General features: G+C 43.0%; 1 protein-coding gene across 4 annotated transcripts in view; it reads left to right on the forward strand.

The window, feature by feature from the left end:
- The window catches only part of FAF1 (Fas associated factor 1), a 506656-nt gene extending 497981 nt beyond the window's left edge, over window positions 1-8675 (forward strand). For all 4 annotated transcript variants that reach the window (XM_073007304.1, XM_037999795.2, XM_037999798.2 and 1 more), the window contains one exon: window positions 8426-8675. In XM_073007304.1, coding sequence (XP_072863405.1) covers window positions 8426-8509 — 84 coding nt within the window. In that variant the 3' untranslated portion in view covers window positions 8510-8675. The remainder of the gene's footprint in view (window positions 1-8425) is intronic.
- The last annotated feature ends 12827 nt before the right edge of the window (window positions 8676-21502 follow it).

Below are 21502 nucleotides of genomic sequence, written 5' to 3' on the forward strand. Positions count from 1 at the left end.
TACTTATCTCATAGAATTGTTGTGACCATTTAATTAGATAACATATAGAACAACTAGCATAGTGCCTAGCACCTAACACCAAATGAATGGTATCTTTTTTTTTTTTTTTTTTTTTTTTTTTTTTTTAGACAGAGTCTTGCTCTGTCACCCAGGCTGGAATGCAGTAGCACTATCGTGGTTCACTGCAATCTCTGCCTCCCAGGTTTAAGCAATTCTCTTGCCTCAGCCTCCCGAGTAGCTGGGATTACAGTGTGTACCACCACGCCCAACTAATTTTTGTATTTTTAGTAGAGATGGTGTTTCACTGTGGTGGCCAGGCTGGTCTCGAACTCCTGACCTCAAGTGATCTGCCTGCCTCAGCCTCCCAAAGTGCTGGGATTACAGACATGAGCCACCACACCCAGCCATGATAACTTTTTATAGTGATGATGTTAATAATTACTTATTAAGTTTCTGATATTTAATAGCATGTTTTCCTAATAGAGTAACTAATATAATAGGTTACTCATAGAATACCAAAAAGATTAGTTAGGCTGGGCGCCGTTGCTCATGCCTGTAATCCCAGCACTTTGGGAGGCCGAGACAGGTGGATCACGAGGTCAAGAGATCAAGACCATCCTGGCCAACATGGTGAAACCCTGTCTCTACCAAAAATAGAAAAATTAGCTGGGCGTGGTGGCACATGCCTGTAGTCCCAACTACTTGGGAGGCTGAGGTAGGAGAATCACTTGAACCCAGGAGGCAGAGGTTGCAGTGAGCCAAGATCACGCTACTGCACTCCAGCCTGAAAACAGAGTGAGACTCTGTCTCAAAAAAAAAAAAAAGAAAAAGTTGTTCTCCCAAGTTCAAAGTAAATGCTAATTTTGAACAAAATCAAAAGCAAATATAGTCAGTTTCACTATATCTGGGAACTTACATACGCAGCCCATAAATATGCCTCAGAGTACAGAGAGCTTAGTATTCGAAAGGAAAGGACCTGTGTTCAAATTTGAGCCCTGACAATTTCTAGTTGTACGACTGTACATAAGAAATGTCCCTATTTGAGCTTTGGTGTTCTCATCTGTAAAAATTCAGGATAAATGAATCCAATCTTAGGATAGCTTTAAGGTGTAGATAATATATGTGAAAGTGTTCTGAGAACTGTAAAATAATATTATTATGTATGCATTCTTCAGAAGGAAGTTTAGTAGCACATTCTTTTTGTGTTCAAATAACTTGGCTTTAAAGAAGCATCTCTTTAAGAATAATCTTTGTTGTGGCTTTATGTTACAGATGGGAAACGTATTTTAAAATTTATTTATGCCATGACTAGTTGATTTTCCCATCTTTTAATCAAGACCAAACAGAACTTGAAAAAAAAGAAAAAAGAAATGGCTGTGACCCTTGTATCATGTTACATCAAAACCTAATTGTTAAGTACTTGCTTAGTGCTCTGAGGTATTTGGGATTTTAAGGGCCATTAAATAATACCCTTTCACTTAACTAGTTCAAGACTAATTAAAAGACATAAGACCAATTGAAAGATAGACATAGGACTCAGGTGGGGATAAAAATATCACCTTTGTTACCAAAAAAGTTGATCGGAGATTGTGGTTTGAGATTAAGCAGCCAAGGGGCTAGCTGATGTATTCTTTGCCTGTAAATTAAACAGACTTGTCCACCCAGTCCATGGTATAGCTGGACACTGCAGGCCCTCGTACCTTGTAACATGAGAGCAGATTGGTTCCAGAAAAGGGAAAGGATGGGGCTGAACTCAGATCCTTCTCCCAAATTCACCAGGCAAATAAGTTTGTTCTCACCCCTGTATGGGAGATAGGGAACACATCCAGAAGTCATTCCATATGGATACATAAATGTGAAATAAATACTTCCCCCAACAAGAGTTATAAGTTTTATATTATTGACTCCTCACAACAACTCTGGGAGGCAAAAAAGGTCTCAATTTTATAAATAAACATTGAATTTGCCCAGGTCATCAGACAGCTAGGATGTTATAGCAATGGGAATCCAACCCAAGCATCCCTCCCTGGGATCACACTTCAACAGTTCCACTTCAACTAGGGAACTCAAACCACATAGATGGCATCTACTTACACATAAAGAAGGCACTGAATCATAATAGCTTCCATGTGTCAGGCCCTTGATGGCTATTTCAATCCCTATAATAACCTTTCACCCAGTGGAGAAGGAAACTGGAGCACAAACAAGCATCTTACTGACTTGGCTAAGAGATTTGAATTTAAGTGTTTGTATTTTATTTCCAAAGCTCAACTGCAATCCAATTTACTCCACTGACTCACCCTCACACTTCTAAAAATGCAAAAATTAAAGCCTAGACAAGAAAAGTGACTCATCCAAAGTCATACTGCTAGAGTCAGGACTGGAATCCATATAGTCTGGTCCTTTATATCCTGATAATATTAGATAATGTACAGCCTTGGCAGTCAGCACAGAGGAATTCAGAGAGGGGAGGGTTTTCTGAAGTACATAGTCCATAACCGAAGAGATGGATTTCCTTAAGCTTGGAGAAACTGATTTTGCTCTGTATCTAATGTAGAGGATGGGACCTGCTTGTCCTTGACATTGGCATAAGAGGTAAGACGAGAATGGATGAGGTTCCAGAGTTTGATCTCTGTATGGACTCAAAGAGACTTACAGATTTTCTGCCAGTGTGGCAAAGGGTTGCTCCTGGGAGTCCGGCTATGCAGGGTCCCCTCAGCTCACAGTGCTGCCAGCACAGTCTAGAGAATGAAGGTTCTTGGTCACCAGAGGCAAGCAAACAAATACTAGACAAAATTTGGTAACGAAAGCTCTTCTGCCTTTTAGATGCTGGAACTTTCTCAAGTGCAAATTTTACTTTAAAAGCAGGAATACATTTTGAGAAGCCTCTGTTGGTTTATTGTTTTCCAGTTCCACATATTGAACGTGAAGCCTGTAACTCATGGAATGAGAGAGAACCCTTTTAGGCAAAGTAAAAGGTGGGGAGTTACTATGAAAATTATTAGGGAACCAGCGGAAGGCCTGGGTTCTGGTTCTACCTCTACCACTTCCTATGTGATAATAGACAAATCCAGTCTCTGGGTCTTGTTTCCTAACCTACAGACTGGGGCTGATTTCCAAGAACTACTGCAATGCATTTCCCCCATAAACTGTTAAATTCATTAGGAACATTAAAAAGAAAAAGAAGAAAAAAGTCCAATCTAGCATTTTTTTCTAAAAGTAAAATACTAGATCCAGACTTTCTTCTATTCAATTTCAAAATAAAAGCATTACCTCAGCAAAATTAAATGTAAAAGATCTAGCTTCCTCACATGATTGTGAGTTAATGTTTGTGTAAATTCGTTACAAACTCTGAAGGGCCATGCAAGTATTGCTGCTGCTATTCTTTTTCGTATTACTCAGCTCTTGCCCTCAGGTAGCTCCCAACCTAATAGTACAAGCTAAGTATCCCTTATCTGAAGTACATGAGACCAGAAATGTTTTGGATTTTGGATTTTTTCAGAGTTTGTAACATTTACCTACTGGTTGAGCATCCCAAATCAGAACATCCAAAATCTGAAATGCTCCAAGGAGCGTTTGTTTTGAGCATCATGTCAGCACTCAAAAACTTTTGGATTTTGAAATATTTTGAATTTTTTCATTAGTGATACTCATCCTGTAGTATTATATTTATGCTCAGGTACTAAAAAGTGAGAGGCAGAATGATGTGACTAGAAAGAACCCCAAAACAGAAGTCAGAAACTCTGTGGGCAGAGCGTGCATCTGCTCCTATTCAGCCGTGTGACCTCGGCTAAGTCACTTGACCTCTCTAAGCCTCAGATTGCCCTTCTATGAAATGAAGGGGTTAGATAATTTGGCATTTAAGGAGCTTCCCTCTGCCCCCAAACATTCCAGGATTCGCAGTGTGGCCTAGGATGAGAATCTGTCACACGGATTCACATTTTTCTTACAGCTGATAGGCTTTTTAGAAAAGGAACCGAAGCCCAGGGAAGTAATAGAAACAGTATATGAAATTTCAGTCTACTAACAAAATTGATCTAGAAAGGAATAGCTCTGTTTGGCAAAGAACACCTGTCTCATTGTTGTTACATAAACGTGTTTCACAAAGCCAATTTGCTAAATTATTAAACTAATGAGAAAATATATCCATTCAGGTTTTCCAGGTACAGTGAAGAAAATGTCAAGATAACTGACTTTTCTTTTCTAACTATAGACAAAGTCAAAAACCATACCTCTTATCTGAGAATGACCCTTCTCCCCCAAGGAGTCCCAAAAGGTGGGCTTTGTTGATTCAGAGAATCAATAATTCAGTAAAGTCCCAAGTAAATGGCACAACACAAGCTCAGATTGGGTTTTTGTATTCATATTTTATAAATATTTCAGGACTTTTTTTCCTGAACCTTGACCTGTTGCCGTTCTTAAAGTGAAGATCTTATATCCCGGAAGCTTGGTTAGAAACAACTTCAGGATCATCTCATCCAACTTCTTTCTCTATGTGAATCCTACTCTCAGCAATACCTCTGACAATATAATGTAGTGGGTTCCAAATCTAGACTGCCTTGATTCACAGCCTGGCTCTGCCCTTAATAGCTCTGAGACCTTGGGCAAGTTACTTAATCTTTCCAGGGCTTAGTTTCTCCATTGGCTTTTGGCTTAATGGGGATAATAATTGTCCTTACCTCAATGCAAAGGCATAAAAGTGATATAATGGACTTTGGGGACTCAGAGGGAAGGTTGCAAGGGATGAGGGATAAAACACTACACATTGGGTACAATGTACAGTGCCTGGGTGATGGGTGCACCAAAGTGTTAGAAATAACCACTAAAGAACCTACCCATGTAACCAAGAACCACCTGTTTCCCAAAAACTACTGAAATACAATTAAAATAATTGTCCCTAACTCAGATAACCTACCTTTTATATTAAAGTGCTTGTAATATACCTGGCACAAAGTAAATGCTCAATAAACAATAGCTATTATCATCTGCAAGTAAGCCCCTATTTGAGTGCTTCTGGGAACAGCAGAGAATTCACCCATCCAGCCCACCCTCCCTACCCTCCGTTTCCCCAGGGCAGCCTGTTGACATGTTAGTCAGAATCATTCATATCATCAGCTTTAGAGTCAGACCTGAGTGTGAAACCTTATTCTGTCTGCAGCCTTGGGCAAGATAACCTATGGTATCTTCATCCGTAGAATGGAAGGAATCATACCTGTTTCACCGAACTGTTGTGAGGACTAGTTAAGATACTATATAAAAAGTACATAAAGTACTTAGCATGGTTCCCAGCTACATACTAGGCACTCAGTAAATGATAGTTGCTGCTGTGATGATGACTGAAGAACAAGAAAATAAAGAATAGAGAGAGGAGAGAGAAAGATAAGAGAAGCAGTAGTAGCCACACCAGCAGCTGCTATCTGTCTGTAAAAAGTTGTTTCTGACTAGCTGGGTTCTGCTTCCCTGTGATTTTATTTCACCAGCCCTAGGTCTATCCACCAGAGCTGCACAGAACACATCTGCTCTATCTTTTACTTATCAGCCCTTCAGATATTCAAAGAGGGCTAGCACAGCCCCTTCCCTACCTGTATAGCGACATCACCACCTCCACTTCTCAGTGCCCCCTCTCCAGGGAGATATCTCCCATTCTTTAGCTGTCTCTCAGAGAACATAGTTTTTAGGCTCTTCCCTAAGCAGGAGGTCCCTCCTGGCATGCTCCATGTCCTTTTTGAACGGGGCCCAGAGCGCTGCAGGACAGTTTCACAGTGTGGCCACCATCTTGCTGGGGAGAAACATGATGTCCTACATTCCCCTAGGTTTCCCTCAATCAGTTTGTCCAGCCAGGCAAATGAGAATGGAAATAGAGATTGTCTTGCTCACTTTGAAATTCTTACGTAAAATGGCCTTCAAAGAAAAAACATTGCTAGATGTTATTTTTAGGGCACCAGAGGGAGCAGTCAGCACAGCCGTATTTGCTTCGAGCAGTCCAGTGGTGACATAGCCTCACCGAACCATCTCCAGAGATGGAGGCATTACCTGATCAGGAAAAGGGGGGCACTCTTGCTGGGAAGTGGGAAAGAAACAAGAAAGATAGCCTGGTGTAGATCAGGGTTCCAGGAGGTTTTGGTGAAAAAGCTGCAGCTTTGAAGTTAGAAAGATCAGGGCCCCTACCCAGTCAGTAATGGCTGCAACCTACTGAGTACTCACTGGCTCAGACACTGTACCAGAGGCTGCACCAACATTATTCCATTTAACTATCATCACAACAACCTAGGAAGAAGAAACTATGATTCCCATTTTGCAGGTGAGAAAACTGGCTCTCAGGTTATATAATTTATTCAAGGTCATATTGGTAAGAAGTGACAGAGCTAGGATTTGACTCTAGGTTTGCTTCACTCTTTTTAACCATTGTGCTGTATAAACACTTATTAACCATATGGCTGTAAACAAGTGGTAACCACTTTGAGCTTCAGTGTAATCATCTCCACTTCTTTCATGGTTGTTGTATAGATACGTTGTCTGGCATATAGTAGGCATTCAAGAAATTTTAGTTGCCTCCTTCTGAAATTCCAGCTCTCCCACTCAGTGACCAAAGAAAGCCATTTAACTTTTCTTGGACACAACTTTCTCATATGAAAACTGGGTGTGGTTTATGAATCTCTAATCTTGCATATGACAACCCCAGCATGGTGCAACTCAGGCCTGATACTTCAGCCTTCCACCCTCTTTTGCTTCCTAGCACACTATTACAGTGATCGTTTCTCCCAGCAAACATCATATTTACAAGCCATAAATAACAAAGTAGAAGATGCTGGAAGAGCTCTGGCATGTTAATTAAGAACAATATCAGAAGCAGCTGGACAGAAAATGCCAACGAGTGAGAAGCAGAGGCAGTGTAGCTCTGTTTGTTGACAGAAGCCAATGCAGTATTGTACGTTAATTGGGGAAGTGGGTAAACATTTGCCAGCAGCTTGCCCCTCAGTGCATTGGAAGATAGACAGCAGGCTAGGCCCTTCCCACTCCTTGCCTGTCCATCTGCCCACAACCCAAGAGATACAAATACAGTGTGCTTTGCTCTGAGTTCCTTACAAGCAGAGAGGATTCCAGGGGTGGATGTGTCTTTTTAATGACGCTCCTGAGCACACCAGGTTTCCATCTAGATACAGCTGAAGATAGTTTCCCCTTCCCCTTGCCAGCATGCCTTTGATACTTGGCATTGGCCCGCAGGGCTTCCCCTTCCCCATATCCCGCACCCCACCATGGAAGAAGACACCAAAACCATCTTATCAGGAGCAGGTTGAGTTAAGCAGAAGATAAGATTGACTGCCTCAGGTGCTGCAGTCAGGCCCAGAGCAGCAGCCTCAGGCCTGACTAGAGATTGCTTGCCCTCCCATCACACACTTGGAGTTGCCCATTTATCTGTGTGTCTGCCATCTTTACAGTTTCTCTCACACACACAATCATTATGGAACACTTGTTCTGGGCAAGACACTTTGCTAATTATATATTTTTTCTCATTTAATTCTCACAGTCAGTCCTGCAAGGTTGATACTAACTTCAAAGCCACAAAGCTGATAGCCAACACAGCTGTAATTTAGAGTCTTTCTAATTCCAAAACCTGTGTCCTTTCCACTAAACCAGTATTACTCAACTTTTAAACATTCCTGACCTCTTTTGATAAACAGGAAAGTTTTGTTTCTTCTCTCACTCGCAGATTCAGAAAACCTTCATGTCCCATCCCTGCCCCTTGCCTAGGAAGGCATAAACCTAATTTAGGATCCCTGTATGATTAACGTATCCCACTGAGCCAAGATTTTGTCTAGCTTGACTTTCAATAGTTCATATTACAAAATTATGATTTTTTTAATTTTGAAAACGTAAAGTTGTATTATGATATTGACTTTTTTCCAAACTAAATAAACCGTCAACAAGGATATGATATGCCTCCCCTCACCAGGGGAGACAGTCATCAGTGGGCATGGTGGAATGGCCATTCTACACTTTATAACGTAGTTCTAATAGGAAGATCAGCCCCAAAGGCTTAGCTGCAGTCCCACCAAGCAGAAAAATCCCTCCCCTCTATTAGGGGTTAACCAAGCAGAGGTCTCTAGGAATGCCAGTCAGTTGTTAACCAGCACCTTTCCAAAGGGCCCCTGTTCTGCCAGCCAGGCTGAGCTGTGCAGGAGGCAGGGTACCTCCACCAAACTCAACTACGAGATTTGATTTTCCTGAGCCCTGGTTTCCTCACTTATAAGATGAGAATAACAACACCTGCCTTCCAGGTTATTTTGAAGATCAACTAAGATACTGCGAGACTCTTCATGCCAGTGCATAGTTTCAGAATCAGTGTGCATAGATAAAATGAATGCCGTGTAGAGGATATAGTGCTTGTTTCAGTCTCTTGAATATGTGTTCTTTGTCTTTTTAGGTAACTCAGCTGGACCCAAATAAGTCATTATTGGAGGTAAAGTTGTTCCCTCAAGAAACCCTTTTCCTTGAAGCAAAAGAGTAAACACGGCCCAGCGGTGGAACCAGCCATTCCTTGACAAGCCAGCAGCCTGCGTCAGGAGAAGGGCTTCTCGCCAACCCACCCACACGCTCGTCTCACTCAATTCAATGTCACACTTCTGCCTCTTGCAAAATTGCTGGAAAAAGTAATAATAAATATAGCTACTTAAGATTTCCCATCCATGAGTATATATTCCCAACCCTCATTACAGAGAATTACAACTCTGCCACCCTCCCCTACCCCTGCACTTCACCCTCCTTCAGTGATGAATGCATTGTGCAAGTGGGAGTGGTCACTAAATAGCATTTTTACCTCTCCAGTGCCCATCTTTTCCCCAGTGTCTAGGACAGTTCTGTCTGTTCTGTGACACCAGGATGCTGTATATTTGATATATGTCTTTTTATTTTCATGACTGAATTTCTACTTCGTCACCTAATTTTAAGGGGCAGAGGGAAAAAAGTCAACTGAGACATTGTCGGCATGGAGATTAAACGTTGTAGGAAAAAAGGTATACCATTTTTGTTAGTACTTTCTGAAGGCTTTACTAAGATGTAAGGTTTTGTTTGAGGACTGAATTTGACATATATGCAAGATACTTATTTACTGCTGCTGCCTTGGGTCTCCAGGTTCTACCTAGGAGGTATTTGCTGTTCCACTGCAGCACAGGGAAACTGTTCAAGCATACAGTGTGAATGCTGAGATCATGTGCAGAGAGGCCAGTACCAAAACTTCAGTATCTGGCCCAGTGGCAAGAGGCTACTGTTAGGTTTGCATTTGGGCAATTAGAACCTCACAGATACCAGCTCCCAAGTTGCTAGTCCATCAGTGTAAACTGAACAGAATGCTCTCTTGCTTTCTCTCTCTACTCCCTCACACATTTGGACCTTGTCACTTGGTGTTTACGCACCTTGTCTATCAACAAAATCTGATCAGCAGCCCCATGGACTCTCCTGTAATAAGGAACTTGTTCTACTGTTTTATTTTAATGTTTTGGTATTTGATATTGGACTCAAATGAAAGGGATCTCATTCTGTGGCTGAAAAATCAGACTTCATATGTTGAAGAGAGCCAACTTGGGGGCTCAACTCAGAAGACATGTGTTGCCTGAAACCTGCATATAATAATTTTTTATTTGATTTAGTAAGTGTGGATTTTTCTTAATCTACAGATTTGGGGTTTGGGGTTTAGATCATGGGAACACCGTTTATACCTTCACAGCCAATGATTTATTTTTAGTCTTGAAATATTTCTCCATATCTGTTTTTGTGTCACCTGTGGTTTTTATCCTAGGGGTTGGGATCCTGATTTTGACATTTTGTACTTGTCCAAAAAAGAGTTCAAGTGCTGGGTTTCTTCCCCCAGTCTCAGCCAAAGGGTTCTCAGAAGACTCTAACCAAAGCTGGAGATATGCCTGCTCATTCTCCTTCTGCCCAGAAGTGAATGTTAGCCAGGAAAATTACACCTTGTGTCTTCTCTGATGCTCTAACCAGAGACCTCTCCAGATTACTATCTAGCACAGACTAGTGCTACATCTGCCTAGGTGTGGCCTTTCTCTGGCACCAGGGCTCTCTCTAGGGAGGCTGAAAGGAAGGGAGATTCGTTCAGGGGAGTTCAAACAGAACACTTCTCTCCAGCTCTATTCCTGTCTTCCTAATCTAATGGCTCTACAAGATAGTCATTTCCAGTGCTGCAGATGCACCAGGGCACCACCTCTTTTTTTTCTAGGTAGACCTTGTTCTGTAGCTGCTGTGAAGAAACTGCAGCCCTGAACTCAGGTCATACTCAGGAACAGCAGCAGAGGTGTGGTTGGGGTTTGAGGGAAGGTACTCTGAATTTACCTTCATATTTAACCTGTTCCATCTGACTTGGGTTTCTTCATTATATTGCTCCCTCTCATTCACCTTCACTTCTGTATTACAACAATATAGACTTTACTCTAAAGCCAATTTCATAAAAGTTATTAAATGCTACTTGAATGTGTGTGAAGTTGACACAATCTTTTTCAACCTGCCTTGGAAAGTTCTTCTCAGTCTGGCCTACTCAGCCCCATGATTTCCTATACTCTAGGCCTCATAACTGGGAAAGGCCTCAGCTAATTGTCACTGTTCACTCAAGACATGATGAGCCCGGCGCAGTGGCTCACGCCTCTAATCCCAGCAGTTTGGGAGGCTGAGGCGGGTGGATCACGAGGTCAGGAGATCGAGACCATCCTGGCTAACACGATGAAACCCTGTCTCTACTAAAAATACAAAAAATTAGCCGGGCGTGGTGGCGGGCGCCTGTCATCCCAACTATTCAGGAGGCTGAGGCAGGAGAATGGTGTGAACCCGGGAGGCGGAGCTTGCAGTGAGCTGAGATCACACCACTGCCCTCCAGCCTGGGCAACAGAGCGAGACTCTGTCTCAAAAAAAAAAAAAAGACATGATGGTCTACTAAGCTTCAGACAAAAGGCCAAAGCAATTGTATACTTTTTCATACAAGCACAGCATTAAAATGACTTCCTATCACAGTGTCCTCTGCAGTTCTTCCTCCTACCATTAGGCTTCCTTGGACTTTACATCCCAGCCTCCAGGCCCAGAGTCAATCTGAATATTTGCTCGGCTTTCTTATGCCCAGCTGTTGACAGTGAAGCTCCAGGACTCTTTGTCATCCCCTATTCCAGTTTACTCCCTTGTGTTCTTGGACTGCTGAATGTGCAGTTGCAGCATTAGTTTGAAAGTTAAAGGAAGTGTTGCCGATTTCTCATTGCCTTTAAGAAGGTGCAGGGGTTTTTTTGGAGGTTTCCGGTTTGGGATGTTGCCATTCTCTGGCACTACTAGTTTTATAGCACACAAAGATGTTCGTCTCTGGATTGTAAGCATCCAGAATCAAAGTTGAATGAGAGCATCTTTTATGGAATCTGTCTTTTTAACATAAGAGAATAAGAGTTAGGCTTTTATAGATTTTACTTGTTGCTGACATTAGTAACATATTAATCACATACCAACATCTAAGTGTGCTGGTCAATGGAATAGGTTTTTAAGAGGTTGGAGAGCTCTGGCAAATTTCCCCCAAAATACAGACTTTTTCATTTGGATGTGGGAGAGGGTCTTAATTCTCTCCACAACAGCATCACTGATTGACATATTTCTACCCATCCTTCTCAATCCCTTAGCCACCCAGTCCTGCGTCCCCACAAGTGGATGAGACTTGGAGTCTTTAGTTCAGTCCAGGAGTAACTCGTATAGGCATTGCACATTATAGTCTGTGTAACCCTTTCACCTGTATTTTCTCTCTTGATCCTTTTTAAAATTCTTAGAGGAAGAGAGATCTTCACATACATATAATCACAACCACATACACACACATTCCAGAGACTTCAGTGTCTTCCAAGTTGAACCTCTCTTCTGCCACTTAGTAGCTGTGTGACCTTAAGGTAAGTAACCTCTGAACCTCAGCATCCTTACAACATTCTGACAGCACTTTGCAATTATCCGCACCTTTCACACTCATAATAGTCTACTGCTATGACACAAGCAGGGCAAAGATGTTGATTCCATTTTTGCACAAGGGGCTTAGAGGATAGTGGCTTGCCTAAAATCACACAGCATGTCAGTAGAAGAATCAGGATTTAAAGTACTGCCTCTAATTTTCCACTGCTTGTCTATAAATAATCTGTAATTTTTTTTTTTTTTTTTTTTTTTTTTTTTTTTTGAGACAGAGACTCACTCTGTCGGCCAGGCTAGAGTGCAGTGGCATGATCTCAGCTCACTGCAACCTCAATCTCCCAGGCTCAAGCATTTCTCTTGCCTCAGCTTCTCAAGTAGCTGGGATTACAGGCATGTGCCACCATGCCCAGATAATTTTTGTATTTTTGGTAGAGACGAGGTTTCACCATGTTGGCCAGGCTGGTCTAAAACTCCTGACCTCAGGTAATCCGCCCACCTCAGCCTCCCAAAGTGCTGGGATTACAGGCGTGAGCCACCGTGCCCGTCCAAGAATCTCTAAATTTTATATTCAAGAATGGATCTTGGAATCTTTTACAGTTGTACTTAAAAAGTGTAAACGTCACTGTGGGAGGCAAAGGTAGGAGGATTGCTTGAGGCCAGGAATTCAAGACCAGCACTTACCATATACCAAGACCTGTCTCTAAAACAAAAAAAAAAAAAAAAATTTAATTCGCCAGGCATGTACTTGCCTGTAGTCCCAGCTACTGTTGAGACTGAGACAGAGTGATCGCTTGGGCCCAGGAGTTCAAGGCTGCAGTGAGCCATGATAGTGCGACTGCTACTCTGGCCTAGGCATCAGAGTAAGACCTCATCTCTTTAAAAAAAAGTCAAACATGCATTTTCCTGGAAAGGGAATCTGTATTCATCAGATTCTCAGTGGGACCTATTAATCAAAAAATTTTAAGAATCACCATTTACATCATTCTATTTGGGAAGAAGAATCTATCCATTCTTTTTATCAAGCCATATTTTTATCTAAAAGAAACCTCCAGAGGATGAAATACAATCACTAGACTTTCTTGCCTTGAATATCTCTGCATTTAGTATTTTGTCATTGTCTCAAATAATCTGCTTTGGAAGGTGACACTTAACCCCGACTGGCCATACAGCTCCTCACTGCTGCATTTTGAAAGTTGGTCTGAAAGAAAATATTAATAAAAGAGACATGATCTCCAGTCTTCAGTCTATAAACTCTTTGTACACTGTCTATTAGTTGTGGTTCTTGGCTCTCAGAGGTGGTATGATGTGTGGTTAAGAACATAGCCTCTGGAACCTTATTGCCTGAGTCTGAGCCACTCCTCCACTTACTAACAACGTGTCCTTAAGAAGTCACTTCACATTCACATTCCTGTGCCTCAGCTTTTTAACTATAAAATGAAAATAACAGTACCTGGTTGATGAGGTTTTATGAAGAGTCAGTGAATTAATGTGGAGCAGTTAGGAAGCTATTATCTGTTCTGTAAACTCATGGGATTATGATAGGAAAGGAGGGTGGGTGATGGCAGCAGTGAGAAGTGTCTGTTTATGGGCGAGGACACAGAAAATGTGAAAAGTAGACACAGGAGGTCCAGGAGCACTGCTCTAGGACCCATCATAGAAGGGTCAGAGAGCCCTGCACAATGTCACTGTGTTACGGGTGTCTAAGGATAAGCCTAGACATGATATGATAAAGAGAGGAGGAGGAGGAGAACTGACTTGCTGAGCACTATGATGTGCCCAGTACTGTGCTTGGAGCATTACAGACCTCTTTCCTCATGTAACCTCACAATAACTGTGAGATGGTGGTCTTGACCCTATTTTGAAGAGGGAACAAGCTCAAAGAGGTGAAATGATTTGCCTGAGTTCAACAGCTAGTGAAAAACAGAGCAGAGTTTTGGACCAAGACCTTTGACTCGAAAACCCCTGCTGTGTTTATGACAATGCAGTGTCTTCAAGGAAAGTATCGTATATGACCAAGGCATTTTTTTTTTTCTTTCTGTAGAGACAAGGTCTTGCTGTGTTGCCCAGGCTGGTCTTGAACTTCTTGGCTCAAGCAGTCCTCCCGCCTCAGCCTACCAAAGTGTTGGGATTACAGGAGTGAGCCTCCATACCCAGCCTAAGGCGTTGCAATTAATAATGGCAATAATAATAACATTTTTAAAGTACTGGTGGATGCTAAGAGGGGTAAAGTCATATTTTTATAGTAAACTCAGCTCTCCAAAATACTCATTCTTCAAACGGTTCTTAGTGCTACTATTATATAGAAATGTTGTGTCAGGAGTCAGTATTTAAGCACACCTTATAAGTGCATGCAGTGATTTAAGAAGGATCCTATATATTCTACTTATTTGACATCTTCAAAATCCATTCTCTGCTCCTTCATCCTTCATCCCACTGCCTTTTCTTCCCTTCAGACCTTTATTGTCTGTCACTTGGGTTATAAAAGTACACCCTAGGCCGGGCGTGGTGGCTCACACCCGTAATCCCAGCACTTTGGGAGACCAAGGCAGGCAGATCATCTGAGGTCAGGAGTTCAAGACCAGCCTGGCCAACATGGAGAAACCCCGTCTCTACTAAAAATACAAAATTAGCCAGGCGTGGTGGCGCATGCCTGAAATCCCAGCTACTCTGGAGGCTGAGACAGAAGAATCACTTGAACCTGGGAGGCAGAGGTTGCTATGAGCCGAGATCATGCCATCACACTCCAGCCTGGGCAACAAGAGTGAAACTTCATCTCAAAAAACAAAAAACTACACCGTGATTGATCTCCCTTTCGCCAGTCCCTTCTCTTACAGACCAGTTACCACACAACTGCCAAAAATAGCTTTCTAAAACACCTGCTTCACGGTGTCACACCCTGCTTTGATCCTCTCAAAGGCTTGCTGTTGCCCTCCAATTAAAATCCAAACTCTTGGCTTGGATTTAAAACTCTATCATCTGGCCCCTACCTCCCTCCCCATCTGTATCTCCAGCCATGCCCTCAACACACATCCTGAGCTACCTGCAGTTTCCTGAAAGTGCCAGTTCTCTGTCATCTCTGGCCTTGCACACTGTGTTCTCTGCCCTAATAGATTCCTACCATCCATCCATCCTTCACCTTCAGTTTATACATCACGTCCTTCAAGATGGTTTCTTGACCATTGCCACACCCTCCTCACACTCCTCGGGTCAGACACAGGAGTGCTGTGAGTCTTCAGACTTGTTGCTGCCCTTTTCGTAGTACTGGATCACACTGAACTGTAATTCTCAGCTTAGATACTCTTTCTCCCCTAACCCCCAGACTGGGACTCCCACAAAGGGCCTGAGTCACTTCATATTCTTGAAGCCTAGTAAAATGGCTAGTACATAAAAAGCACACAGTACATTTGGATTTATTAACTGAATTTATAAATAATGGCATCCATGTACTAATTAGATGGCCACTTCCATCTCTAGTATCCAACTCATGTGGGAATATTGAGAGGGCAGAGACCAGATCTTAGTCATCTGTTTATTTCCAGAGTCAGCCCAGGGTCTGGCACATAACAGTCACACACCCATTGGTTACTGAAGCCATTAATTGGAACTGAAGCAAAACCAACTGGAGCTGCTAAGGAAAGAAAAAGAGTAAAGGAATTGGTTTTGAGTACCTAGGTGAGCCCAACACAATGCTAGGGTCTTAATATACTCTGTCCTCCCATGCCATCCTCAGAATTATTCTGTAAGGTTGATACTACTATTATCCTTACTTTACAGCTAAGAAAACATTCAGAGAGATTGGGTCACTTGTCTCAGAGACACAGGTAGTAGGGTCACTTGTCTCAGAGACACAGGTAGTAGGGAGAGGAGTTGGGCTTCTACTCTGGATCTATGCCCAAAGCTCATGCTTGCATTTTTCCCTCATTGATGAGGTCCCCATTCCTGAGATGCTTCAGTGGTAGAACTTCTAACACAGAGAGAGTAGAGTATAATAAAAATCCTCACACACTCCCACCCCCCTTGCTTTCTAGGATACTGCACTGCCCTCACTTTCTTCTCACCTCCCTGAAAGATCCTTCTCTGTATCTTTTGTAGGGTTTTCTGCCTGCCTATTAAACGTCAGCAGCCCCTGAGTTCCTTCCTCAGTTCGCTGCTCTTCTCTCAAACTCTCCTTAGATAAGAGGCAATTTGTACTTTGAGACTCAGCTCCGATTTTGCGTAAGATCTAAACTCCGTGAGAGTAGGGTCAGTCTGACTTGTCTTATCCTCATCACAGGTCTGACCCTGCGTAGGTGCTTGATAAGTACCTATTGATAATATAGTGAATACTTATATCATTTATATCATGTTTATTGTATGCCAGTCACTATGAGATTTATTTGTATTAACTCATTCACTCCTCACAACAACCTTATAAAGAAGGAGCTATTATCCTCACCTTATTTGTGAGCAAAATGAGGCACAAGTGGTAATTTGCCCACATTCACAAAGCTAGTAAACCAAAGAGCCAGGGTTCAAGCACAGGCAATTTGGCTCCAGAGTTCAGGCTGGTACTAAACTTCGCTATTTCTCCAGGAAGGCTCCTGAACCCCCAGGACAAGTCAAAGGCCTCTTCTAGTCCCTTTCTTTGCCCCTAGCAGAGCAGTTATCACATTATTGTGGTTATTTGTACAGAAGTCTCCCTCTCTAGACCCTGACAGGTCCATCTTCATGGGATCCGACACAGGGCACAGACAGTAAGTGTTACATGAATGAATGAACTCCAAAACCACCCTATGAGGTGGATCATACCGTACCTGTTTCATACATTGATAAACTGAGGCTTAGAGCAGTTAAATCATTTGCCCAAAGTCTCATAACTACTATATGACATATCCATGACCCATGAGTGAGCCTATCTCCAAAGCAAATATTTTTCCCACCATGCATCTCTGGCAAACCAGCATTTAAATACCAAAGTACCTTTGGCTTATGGAGAGCAGGTTAGCTTTGACTCATCCATTCGTTGTTGAGGTCTTTAGTTAAACACCGGATCCTCAGCTTCTGCCTTTGACCTAGAACTTCCAAGCTGGAGCGGGTTGGGGCCACCAATTTCAGGGTGGTACTGAAAGAGTTCCAGGAGCTGTGGGAACCCAGAGGAGGCCCCCAGTCTGGGCTTCAGAAAGGCTTCTGGGGATTAGTAAACCCCATCTGGGAACCTGGTAATCTGAGATCCTGGAATTAGAAAAAGGAGGCATCCTACAGGATCAGAATGGAGCTTGCCCTTCTGGGAGAAGATCTCCAGACTCCTGGAAATGTTACCTGCTTTACACACTGGTAACATTTGTATAGGACTTCTGAGGAGACAACAAGGAGAGTCTTACTGAAACTTCTCTGATTTGGGGGTCAGGTGGGCAGTCGGGAACTTCGGTATATTCCCAGAGATGGGCACCAGGGGCTCAGCTGAGCATCTCACACAAGAATCATAATCTTCCTGTGTCTGCTTGTCTCATTTCAGATCATTTCCAGATGCAGTAGGTCTACCTTTCCTCATTCTATAGATGGAGAAACAGGCTTAGAGCAGTGAAGTGACTTGCCATGGCCTCCATTCTGGCATGCCTTTAACCAAAGCAAGCATCAGTGAGGAACTAGTTTGTGCAGCTATCACTTGCATGCCTTGGTTCTTCCAACTGTGCATTGTATGCATCTTTTACATGTTGCAGGAGGTCAGGGGCTCAGAGAGAAGAACACATTCTCTGCAATAAAAGTGGTACTGTGTTATGGGGGCATGGAGCCCAGCCACTGCCTTTGGGGAGCCCCACTAGGAACCAGCAGTGCCAGCGTGTGCCCCAAAGAGTGGAGGTCCTGAGAAGAGATGAGGTCAAGGGGGGCAGGTGCACTTCCCATAGAGGCTTGGGGCAGGCTCGGGGCTGTGCATCTCCCTATTTACTGGGGCAGTGCCATGTGGCAAACACGTTCCGGTTAATGGAGCCTCTGGAGAGGGTGGTAGGTGGAGTGGATGAAGTGACCTAGGGAAGGAGATGGCCCAGACTCTCTCTGGGATTTTGAGCATCCCAGGCCAGTGAAGAGTCTGGGCCATGCAAATCTTCCAGAATTCTGGTTCTGAAGGGAGTTTTAAGATTAGGGTTCAAAATCAGAAGCACCTGAGTAGGCACCTCCTATTGCTGGCTCCCAGCTCCCCAGTCTTCCTTCTCATGAAGGCAGAAGGGTGCTGAGAAGGGAACTGTTCCTCTCCGGACTGAAGGCAGAGAGGGATTCACTCATTCAGTAACTGCCTAATAAATTATAGTATCCAGCACTTATTGAATGTTACTATATGTCAGGCAATGAGAAGGACTTTACATGAATTGCATTATTGAGTCCTCACAATGACCCACTGAAAGTTTTACTTTACCATGAAATGTGAAGGTTGGGGGAAGAAGTCCGAGTAGAAGGAAAGCCGCCAACAGGTGTGTGTGGGTGTGTGTGTGTGTGTGTGTATTAGGCTTCCCCCTCCCAGACCTGTTCCCCTTATCTCCAGTTTGGTGGGTGACCCGAAGGTTACAGGCTGGGAATAGGCTGGGAGTACCTGGCTGCCGAAGGTCACTCGCCGCACTAGGGAGGGAGGGAGTCTGGACTCAAACCCAGGCTGACTCGGCCCAGGAACCAGCTCGAATGCCCCTCCTGTCTACAGTCTCCTTTCTCCACCTGTGGTGGCCTGGCTGCTCTATCCTCCAGGCAGCCTGACTCCGGGGTGGCCGGGAGGCGAGCCCAGAGAGGGCTGGCGACTCGCTAACGGTCACACAGCGCGGCGGAAGCTCCGTATCTGGATGGCTCACCAGCCCCGGAGCCGATTCTCGGAATCGCTATTTCGAGGGGTCCTCTTGGAAGATGGAAACCAGGAGAAGGATGGCACAAAGAAGACCACGCAGCCGGTGCACACCATCCGCAATGCCCCAGGAAGACCTACAAATCACTCTGTACATCCTCCTCCCTCCCTCCTCCTGGTCATTTCCGGGTCCTTCCAAACTCAGCTGGGTGAGAAAACTGTAAAAACTAACTTAAAAATTGTTAATGGGAGAGAGGTCACAAAGGAGGCGAGTTCCAAGATAAATATACTATTATCAGTAACTTATGCTCCTGTCATAACCGTTTAGATGCTGTAATGAGTGAAAAGATTCCATTCACAATAGCTACATAAAATACGGAGGGGAGAAATTTAAGAAACACAATTGTTGAGAAAAAGTGACAGCAGTTACCAAGAGACATAAAAGTCATGATAACCTCACACCAAGTCCTAGATGGAATTCTCACATTGTGAAGATGCACAATCTCCCTCAAATTAATTTCTAAAGGTACTTAAATCCCCCCCCCCCGCAATATTTTTTACTTTATTTTTTTGGAAGTAGCTTTAAAATTCCTAAAATATTTATTCAGAAGCCTGTATTTTGAAAATAGCCATGAGAATGTGGAAAAAAGAAAAATCAGAAGGATGACTTGCCCTCCCAAATACTACAGAACTACAATAATTAAAATAGTGACGCTAGTGCAAGAGTAAACAGCTCCCTTGAAGAGAATATGCTGAGCTCAGCCTACAGCCACCTGAGAATTTGGTCTATAGCATGTGGTCAGTAGGGGAAATGGTTCATTGAAGAGGGCTGTGATAAATAGCTAATCATTGGGGAAAATTAAGCTACAAACCACACCTTCCATCAAAATTAATTTCCAATAAACTAAAGATATAAATGTAAATAATGAAAAAGAGGTAATACAAATATAGGCCAATGCTTTTAGAAGGTTGGATTTGAGAAATCCTTACATATACAACTGTAAATAGAATCTACAAATCCTTACATATACAAATCCTTACATATACAACTGTAAATAGAGTCTACAAAGAAAATATAAACTTTGGTCTACATAAACGTTTTAAAACTCCAGTGTAACAATAGCAAGACAGCCACAAAAACGTGAGGAAACAGCACATGTTGCAAACAGAAGATACTATTGTCTTTGATATATAAATTATGATTACAAATTAAGGAAAGTAGAAGCTCTATGATTGAAAAATAAGCAAATGATGTATATAAATAATTTTTAAAACACCTCAACTGACCGACCCATGTAGGGAAAAGTAAGGAATAACTAAGGAAATGCAAATTATAACAATGATATACTATTTTTCTTGTTTGAATTGGCAAAGATTTAAAATATCAGCAAGATGTCCTTCTATTGAGTGTGTTCATTAATACCTTTCCTGTGGGCTATTTGATAGCTATCAAAAGCCTTAAAAAATGTAAAAAGCCTCTGGCCAATCCATCTTATTTTTAGGAATTTATCCTAGGTAAATAATTAGGCAAATGCACAAAAGATGTTTGTGGTAGCAATATTTATTAGAGCAAAAACTCGAAACAAACAAAATACCTATTAACAGGGAAATGGCTAAAGAAAGATGGATCCATGCAATGGAACATTAAACAATCATTTTAAAAGGTTATGTAGGTAGATTAATATTAAAATCCTTATAATTGTAAACAAAAAACAAGTACTGTAAAGTATGTTTTTGTCAGTGTGGGAAAAAAATAGCAAAATTCACCAAATATATTTTGCTGAATTTTCTAAAATGTTTTATAAGACTTTTATTCTATCAGAACAAGCAATAACAGTGTTTCCCTTTGGGAAACCTAACCATCAGAGGTCCCTTTCTTCGGGAAGCTTCCCCTCATCCTCCTTCCCCCATTCCCAAGATTAGACTTCTCACTGTGAGGTCACTGATAGGGGACTGTGTCCCCAGTTGGCTAACAAGTTCTGTAAGGGCCCATTATGGTTGATTTGTCTCGGATCCACAGAGCTTGGCACATACTAGATGCTCAACAAATGCTGTTACATAAACGAATTAATAAATGAATGAATGAATGACTCCTACTTTCATGTTTCTGTGAACGATCAGTGAACTGAATGAAACCGAACCAAATGGAAGCTCCTAGGTCTGATCCTATCCGCCCCCACCCCATGGAAGGTGAGGAGAAAAAAAACCTGAGAGTGGGAGTTGGATCTGGATTTCTGTCTTTTTCAAAGTTCGGCAGCACTCTGGCCCCAGGCAAGTTGTGTCGCCTTGCTGAACTTTGGCTACCTTGTGTCTGAAACGTGGACCATCGCATCTTCCCCCATGGACTGCGTGGCAAGCAAGACAGCACACACCAAGTGTTTAGCAGAGTGGCTGTACTCAGTAGGCGCTCACAAATAGAAACAAATAGTGGGGCGGTGAACACCACTCTCCACGCGTTTGTCTCAGGCTTAGATGCTCCCGACCAGAAAATCCTGAGGAGCCTGGCGACACTGGGCAGACGCCTCCCTTTCGCCTGCCCCGCAGACGCGAGGGCTTGATCCAAAGGAGGGCTGCAGCCGCTGGGGCTCCGCCTCGGGGCCTCCTGCCGCTCACTCAGAGCCAGTGCCCTCTCTCCTCCACCTTCAGTTGGCTGTTCGGCCCGGCCTTTAGGTCCAGGGCCCGGGAAGAAGCTGAGCACCAGCGGGTTCCCGGCCAACGGGTGTGGAGGGGTGCCTTGACCCGGCGTTGGGTGAGGGTACTCCC

This window comes from Chlorocebus sabaeus, chromosome 20, assembly GCF_047675955.1.
Source record: "Chlorocebus sabaeus isolate Y175 chromosome 20, mChlSab1.0.hap1, whole genome shotgun sequence".
Classification (NCBI taxonomy): domain Eukaryota; kingdom Metazoa; phylum Chordata; class Mammalia; order Primates; family Cercopithecidae; genus Chlorocebus; species Chlorocebus sabaeus.